This window comes from Orcinus orca, chromosome 7 (assembly GCF_937001465.1).
Source record: "Orcinus orca chromosome 7, mOrcOrc1.1, whole genome shotgun sequence".
NCBI classification, from domain to species: Eukaryota; Metazoa; Chordata; class Mammalia; order Artiodactyla; family Delphinidae; genus Orcinus; species Orcinus orca.
The window spans coordinates 43,029,131-43,037,954 of NC_064565.1; the positions used below are offsets into that span (position 1 = coordinate 43,029,131).

Below are 8,824 nucleotides of genomic sequence, written 5' to 3' on the forward strand. Positions count from 1 at the left end.
TTCATATACCTTCAGCCTTTCCTTTTATATCCAATATTCTTGTTAGGATATTTTTTAAACATTCAAGTTTCTCCTGTGTTAGAGAAAAAAATCCTCATGCCCAGATCTCTCCATAGCTAAATATCTTATAAGACTAGAGAAGAGATAGTCCCTGTTTCACAGTGACTGTAGGTGCTACCACATGTGTCGTGTGTTCACTCCTACACTACAATTTTTCTCCTTGAATTGCCTGCAGAACTCTTAATTACAAAATTTAACTTTCATTTTCAAGCCATTATTTGAAACGGTTTATCATTCCTTTTCGAAATGCCTTTCTTTCTTAATTTCTCTGGCATCACTCCCTCCTGTCCAGCTTTCTGATCACTATTTCTCACTTGTGGAATCCTGTTTCATAAGCTACTACTTTGAGTAGCAGAAGTCTGGCCAAAAATTTCTTAGTCTGTCTAGCCTGTCTTGAGCCTCTGTCCTGAGAATCTTCCTTTTGGTTTTCATTTGTATTTCCTGTTGCTTACTGGGAGTTTTTACTTCAGTGTCCCACAGGTATTTGCAGTTTAGCACATCTTAAATTGACTTCATTATTTCCCACTTCCCACCGACCTGTACCTTCTCTTGGGTTCCCTATCATGGTGAACGGTGTTTCATCCAGCCAGTAACTCAAATGAGAAACCTGGCATCACCTTCAGTTCTTCCTTCTCCCCCAGTAACTCCAGCCAGTCAAGGATAAAAAATAATGGTTGACATTTATTGTGTTTATGATCGTGTGCTCAGTAAATGGGAGGCACTGCAACAAGTGCTTGTTAATAGTAACTCATTTAGTCTTCACAGGAACACTAAAGAGAGGAATTATTAACCTTATTTTAAAGATGGGGAATTAGATTTCCAGGTAGGCTAAAGTAGTCCTGTAAATAATAGAGCCATGTTTAAACACCCTGTGGAATGAAAGTTAGCTTTCCAAGTCTTTCACTCTCACCATACCAAACTATTAACGATTTCCTGCATTCTCCATTGTGTGTTGCTTCTGCACATATTGTATTTGTTTAGAACTCTAAATTAGTCATACTCAGTTTTAGCTCAGGTGTTGACTCTTCTTTAAAATCTCTCCCCTTCTACAAATCGAATGGCTCTTTTGTCTTCCAGGTAATGCTGTCTACAGAACTTTACTTAGCACACTGTGTGACTAGACACATCTTTGAGGACAATATTGATTCTTGCTTACTTCTCTGTCTCCCATATATAATGCCTGATATAGGAAATTCATACTGTAAATTTTGGTGAAGTAAAACAATGGAAAGAAAGTTAAGAAAATTATAAAATAAAGAACTTTAGAGTATAAAGGGTGAATGTAATATATGTTTTTTTCTAAATGAGAGATATAGCATTTCCTCAGTGAAGAAAGCTTTCTCTTTGAAATTCTAACCCTTATTTCTTAAATAACACTGGTAAAGTTATTTGGAATACACACAGTTCCCCAGCAATTTCTGTAAGTAATTTGTTGTATCATTTTGTGTTTCTGAAAGAAACATAAAAAATGCTTGGTAAGTGATTGAAATATGGTGAGGTTTAGTATTTTCTTTCAGATTTTGGGTTTGGCTTAAGAACTTTTGACTCCAGATAAAGAACTGATAGTTACTCCAACCAAGCTCACACAGCTTAAAATTCTTTAGGAATTAGAGATTTCTTGGCTAGGTATAGAATGAGAAATAAAAGGCAGCTCAGATGTGTGAAGAAGGAATAGATTAGTACCAGCTAGTTCATCCTGTCTCCTACTGAGTCAGTCAGACACAGAAACAAATAGCCAGCTGGTTCTTAATGTAGGACTTTAATATAATTTCCTATTCTGACAAGCAGAGAGCTTTCTGCTTAGAGCAAAATCAGTTGGCAGTGATGCTACTGTATTAAATTGCAGGAGTTCTGTCATAAAAACATGTCTGAAATGTGGGAATATATGTGACGGAAAGGAAATACAGGAATTAATATGGTAAGGAATGAAGATTTCAAGAACGTGGAGTCTAGTATGTAGTACAGAGATTCAGTTTGGAGTCAGCCAAACCAAGGCTAGAGTAAAAACAATAAACAACATGAAATGAAAAAAAAGCTGCTAATCTGTTTGGTCTCTCTCTTAAATAAACAAAGGTAATTTATATGAAACTTTTGACAGTGGCTTATTCAGTGCTTTTATTTGTGGTTCAAAAGTAAGAGCATAGTCACTTAAATTGCCAAAATCATTGAATTAATTTGAATCTTAAATTTGAAATGTATTCCATTCCTGAATAAATGAAAATAATTAAGGTATATGATGATTTATTCACTTTACAAGTTTCTGTTAAATATAAATATATTGCTAGAAAGTACATTTCCAGACTACAAAATCTAGATATAAATAGTGGAAGTCTGAGTTCTCTAGTGAATTATAAAGAGAGGAGTGATTAAGAACTCATAGGAAGAGGGTAATACCAAGCAGAAATGCACACAAACCTATAATTCTTCAGTCTCATTCTTCCCTCCACCTCCTGAGTCTGCTTGTATGTTATTGTTTTTTTCTCTGTTTTGGATTGGGGATGGGTCTGGATTTAGGTGTTTTACTTAGAAGGAAGGAAGAGTTGAAGTAGAAGATGAAAAGAATTTTTTAAAATCTCATCTGTAGCGAAGCTTTCTTTTCTGTACTAGTTAGTGGCTAACGTTTATTGATCATTTGGTATGTGCCAGACACCTGATTCTCATAAAAACTTTATAAGGGTAGATTTTATTTTCATTTCCATTTTGGGAAATTGAGGCTCAGAGGTCAAATAATTCTGGCTTCATACCCCTTGTAAGTGGCAAAGCTTGGCCCTCAAACCATCTCTGTTTAGCTACAGAGCTCGAACTCTTAACCACTAATAGGAACCACATGAGTACTTTTTTGTAGGAGTCTTTATTCTTAGAAGGGAATTCTTTAGAACCAAAACAAAATAGTACCTTTTTATAACTAATCTTTTAGGATATGGAAATAGTTTTATTATAATGAGCCTTTCTTTGTAACCATGTTTTCTCTAGTAATTTTTTCTTATTGAGCAATATCTCCCATTTCCATATTGATTTCAGAAATGTACTGCAGTGGACTAGAACTTTATCTCAGGATAATAAAATCCATATTTAAGAATCCTAACATTTACTTTGGAAAACATTCTGGTTTTGTCATTGAGTTCTCTGTGTATTTTTCTACCTATTTTTAAATGGTCAACTGAATAGTCAGGTCTTAAAATTTTGGATTAGTATGTTAAGTGAGGTCATATATTAATTTTCATTATATTTGTGTGTCTCCTGGATTGATTCTTTGGGACTAAAATATTTATGTATTGATAGTTATACTCCCTACATCATTGTTTCAGTTTAAGCACAGGTAATGTTGATGAATTAACCAATTTTAATAGGTAGGAAAAAAACTACATAATCTCATTCAAGTGTTTTTACTTATTCTGTCTTTGCTACTTGAATAGTCATAGAAATTTAAAACTGTAAGGGATCTTAAGTTTATCTGATCCAGTCCTTTACTTGATAACCATGAAATCTTAAGTGTATAAGTTCACTTCTCCTGGTTTTGTCCTTTTCCCTTTATACCACAGTATCTCATTTGCTAGTCCATTGCCACATCTTTGAAAATTGACATCAAGGAAAGTTGACCTTGTTAACTCTGTTATTTGCTCTGCTCACTTGTATTTTATATCCAGTTGACAAAAAAGCATTTTGAGCAAAGGGGTATTTTAGGGAAATTAATCTGTACAATATGTTTTAGGTATAAGGAGAGAATGACTTGGAAAGAATTTCATCATGAATTTATTTTCTCAGTCACATTTATATATGAAATAATAATTGGGCAATAAATACATTAGTTATGAGAAAAATAACTGTTAAAACCACAACAACAAAATCTGTAGGTCTATTAAAATTAAAAAAGACTGACAATACTAAATGTTGGTGACACTGTGGAGCAACTGAAACTCTCATATGTTGTTGGTAGAAGTGTAAAGTAATCAACTATTTGGGGGAAATGTTTGATGCTTTCTACTAAAGCCACATTTATCATACATCTACCTTATAACCCAGCAATTGCATTCCTAGGACTTCCCAAGAGGAATGAGTGCAGATGCTTACCACCCACCACAGGTATCATGTTCATAGTAGCTCTCTTTATAGGAGCGCCAAATTGGAAACAACCTGAATTCCCAGTAGTAGAATGGATAAATAAATTTTGGTATTTTTATACAATGGAGTACTAAACTGTAATACAGAAGAACACACCAGTGCTACTACAGCACCATGGATGAATTTCACAAACACTACTTGAGAGAAAGAATGCAGACACAAAAGAATACATCATGATGCCATGTAAATGGAGTTTCAACAGCAGGTGAAACAAGTCATCATGATAGCAGACAGTGTGGTAGTTATCTGAGGGTTTGAGTGAGGGAAGGTGGATATTGACAGGGGAGAGGAACAAAGGAGCTTTCTCTGGTGCTAGAAATGTTCTGTATTTGATCTGGATGGTAGGTACATGAGGGTATACCATAATAAAGATTCATTGATCTGTATATATGTTAAGCATTTGCACTTTACTGTGTATATTTTATTTTTTTTATTTTTTATTTTTTTTGCGGTACGTGGGCTTCTCACTGTTGTGGCCTCTCCCGTTGCGGAGCACAGGCTCCGGACGCGCAGGCTCAGCGGCCATGGCTCACGGGCCCAGTCGCTCCACGGCATGTGGGATCTTTCCGGACCGGGGCACAAACCCGTGTCCCCTGCATCAGCAGGCGGACTCTCAACCACTGCGCCACCAGGGAAGCCCTAGTGTGTATACTTTAAAAAGTAAAATGCATATATATAAAGAGAGATTGAGTAAAATAGGCACCATACTTAGTCATAATTTTTCAATTCAAAATGTGCCCTCTACAAGAAATAAATGAAAGGCTTTGACAAAGGGGAATCAAGATACCTTCAGCTTTTTACAGGACTTCAAAGATCACAAGAGGCATAGGAGGGAAGACTTACCAGGGGTTCTCTGTATCTTCCTCGGGAGAAAAATCACGGTGGGTGTTTGAAAAGGAGCTTTAAATCAAGCGATTTGTCAGATTTTTAGTCCCTTGCCTGGCAGTACATGTGTGACAATGGCTACAACGTTCCCCGTGGGAGTATGGTGTGTTTGAGATGGTAGAAAGACTAAGAATCACTGCTCTGGAGTATTTCTTCATTGCCATTAGATTTCCTTGTTGTGCCTGGTTTGTGACGGTCACTAAGCATTTGAACTTGTATATCTCAGTAAAGTTCAATTATATCAACATTGTAGTTATTATAATTTCCTAAAGTTCAGTAAACTGTACTTTAGAGATTCTTCTATTTTTGTGGGAATGCACGTTCTCAAACTAGTAGAAGAGAACAATTAACTCCTGAAATTCTGTTCCATGATTAACTTTGTTAGTATGAATTTAAATGTTCTCAGGTCAGTAGTATTTTTTTTTTTACAGTGAATGATAATGCTGATAGTTATGATTAGATTTCTTTTTCCTAATCAATTTTTGGAGGAATTCTTTTTTTAAAAGGAGCAAAGCATTTAGTGTATCTATTTTATTTTACCGTACAGTAGGTAATACAGCTAGGTAGATTAGCCCTTAATGGCACATGAGAAGCATCTTAAACTAGTCCCAGTTGAGTAAGATTGAGTGGAGAGAGTAAATAATAACTCCCATGGACCAAAACAGGGGGCCATCAGGATACGTCAGGGTCTTCTGTAGTCTCAGGTGAATGCAACGGGGTTGTTCTTCAAAGAGAGTATCTTCTATACTCTCTGCCACTGATCTTACTGGACTGGAAATCATTATAATGAGGTGTCTTCGGATGTTAATGTTGATCTAAGTACTTCCCTGGCTTTGATCTGTGCTTAGGAAAGAAGAGGACAAGGAGAATGATAACCCTCTCAGCCCAGGGCCCTTATTACTTAGGACTTTCCATTCTTAGTACTGCTGGTGTGTACCTCCTCATATGTCCTTGATTTGGATTGCTCCCGTGAGAAGATTCTTTTCTGTCTCTGACACCAGTTGGACCCTACCTTCTATTCTTTTTAGTATGTCTCATCCTTATTAGGATAAGCAAAGAGTATTATTGCAATACAATTAGTGCAAGGAGTGTTAAGAAAATGTAGTAAAATAAGTAAAATTGCTGCTTGATAGAGGGAACAAATGTCACATGAGCTATTTGGCTCTCATAGTAACCATTAAACAGTGTCTTTGCTGACACCTAGGAACTCATTGAAAGCCACTTAAGTAACCTATTGAGAACTGAAATGTCTATAAAAGACATAATCTGATTTATGACTCACATATGGACAAGTGCTGTTTTTAGTGCTCAAAGAAAAAGTAGAATTCCTTCATGTAATCTAAAAAAATGGTACAAACAGGACAAATACTTGAAATAATATGTATTTTAAGTTACAAGTGAGAACAAGAGAGTGGGGAAACACAATGCTAATTTAAATGAAAGAACATGCTTGTAATGTAACAAGATATGTACCTTAGAATTAGGTGATGGTACACGCATGTGATTATGAGGCACAGTAAAGAAGTTATAGGGATCAAACTGAGCATTTTGCTCTAAGTAATGAAATTGAAAAAATTACATTTGATAACCAAGACTTATATTTGACAGATCTATTACTAATTCTGAAGATGTCTAATACTCTTCTTTAACTTGTATATTAATGTATAAAAGATATTTGGGAAACATGTTTCCAGATTGTAAGCATATTTGATAAAAACTGATGGTGTTTTTGTTATACCAAATTACATTTTCCTTTTTTCGTTTGTTTTTTTCTCCCCCTAGGAAACTGACTGGACATTCTTTCCACATGGGCTATAGTATGGCAATTTTGAATGGCATTGTAGCTGCTCTTACTGTAGCTTGGTGCCTCATGTAAACCCACACTGAAGCAATATTCTTGACAAAACTTAGTCACGATTGCTTTGTAATAACAGGGAAGAACATCATTGCCTACTCAGAAGACCAAGAAACCTGCTGCTCGTTATGTGCTTCAGATACGTGTCATATCATCATCATTATGGAGGACTTTTTAAGCATCGTTCTAGAGCCTAGGCATTGGGAATATCTAAGTATTAAGTTTCAAGTAATGCTTAAAAGTGTAAGACGTTTACCTCATCTTTTTACTTTTGTGTGCATTGTCCTTATAAGTTGTAGAACACATTTTAATGGAACTCAAACCCGAAAACTTGGATGCAGAACATCCTGTATCAATGCCTGCCTTTTCATGTATATGTATATACTACATTTTTGCTAAGAAATACTGATAGTACTGTTTGAGATAGAAATATTTCTTATTTATTCATTATATTAGGAAAGCAAACAATGCCTACTACTTTGACATTTTACAGAAGCTACTTTTAAATCAGAATATTTAGTTTTCGATATATAGAAGGTGCATTTATATTTTTTAATGGGCTATGGTTCTTTATGTGGTTTTTTACATATTTTCCTACTATATCTTGAATTTGTATGTTTTTAAATTGTTACATCTAGGCAAATGTAAATGTTATTTTTTAGCTCGTGCAAACCTTAATACCTACCGTTTTTAATAAGTATTTTGTCTTTTAAGAAAAGCACACTGGCCTGAGTTTAAAACTAAGTAAACTTATTTTAAAAAAAACAACAAAAAAGTTTAATTATTTAAGCCATGAAAATATTCAGGAAATTTAAAGCTATTCACTATTTCCATTTTCACAATTCCAAATATTTATCATGGTGTATATATGATTACTTCAACAAAACTGATATTATCTTGTTTTTAATAAATATAAACCTGAAGTTTTTATGTTTAGAAATGCTTGAACTAGTTTGTTTTTAATCTCCAAAATTTGGTTACCAAAATAGAAAAGGTATTTTGATACAGTGTGTACATGTATAATTTTTTAATGTATAGTTTCCTTATTTTCCTATTTAAATGTTCTTTTGTAATTGTGCTGTTTTGTTTTTTCATAGTAATTAAGCCTTAATTGTTCCCACTTCCTTTCTAAATACCTGTTTAGAATAGTCACTTCAATTTTAGAAAGATGGACTATTTTAAATACTGTTTTCCCTGGCCACAGAAAAACCTACATTAGGATAGCATTGTGTAGCAAAACTGCTTATTCAGGCCAAATGGGAAATGAGTATCTGCAGTGTGTTCCTGTTATCTGCTGATTGTTGTTACTGAGTAAATGATTTAATAATGTTTCTAAAAGTCTTAACATTTTTTTACTACTCAAAAACCTTTTATTGGAAATGCCAAATGCTGCTCTAATTTAAATTATCTGAAGTGTTTAGATTAATATGGGGGGAGGTGTAAGATATACACACATACATATACACAAATCCCATGGCTTAAGTATTCCTTCCAGAGCGGTTGTCATATGAACCTATTTTCACTTCCTGCCTTCCTCACCCAACCTCCTCCTTTCCCCCTAACCTTGGCTCTAAAGGGCTTTTCTCTCCACCTCCCAAGTCGTCCCCCCTCCCCCACCCCATCATCAAATTTGGATAGCTTCTTCCAGATCTTTCTGTCTTATGACTAAGAAACATATAGTAGACCCTTTACATGTAAATATCTGTAAGACATTATATCTATATATAATATAGATATATATCTGTCAGATACTTCTTCCGGAACTCTGTTTATTTTGGACTAGCACTCCTCTTTCTTGGGAAATTTCTCTCTCCAGTCTAACATAGAATCCAGATATAAACTATCCTGCTTCATTAGCAGAGTGATTGAGGATAAGTACCTAACCAAAGCTGGGCCAATTCT

General features: G+C 34.8%; 1 protein-coding gene across 3 annotated transcripts in view; it reads left to right on the forward strand.

Moving 5' to 3' along the window:
- The window catches only part of ARL6IP6 (ADP ribosylation factor like GTPase 6 interacting protein 6), a 44,822-nt gene extending 36,569 nt beyond the window's left edge, over positions 1-8,253 (forward strand). The window contains exons 4-5 of one of the 3 annotated variants that reach the window (XM_033400049.2): positions 4,099-4,143; positions 6,850-8,253. In XM_033400049.2, coding sequence (XP_033255940.1) covers positions 4,099-4,117 — 19 coding nt within the window. In that variant the 3' untranslated portion in view covers positions 4,118-4,143; positions 6,850-8,253. The other 2 variants (XM_004276803.3, XM_033400050.2) reach the window with 2 other exon arrangements.
- Positions 8,254-8,824: the final 571 nt, after the last annotated feature.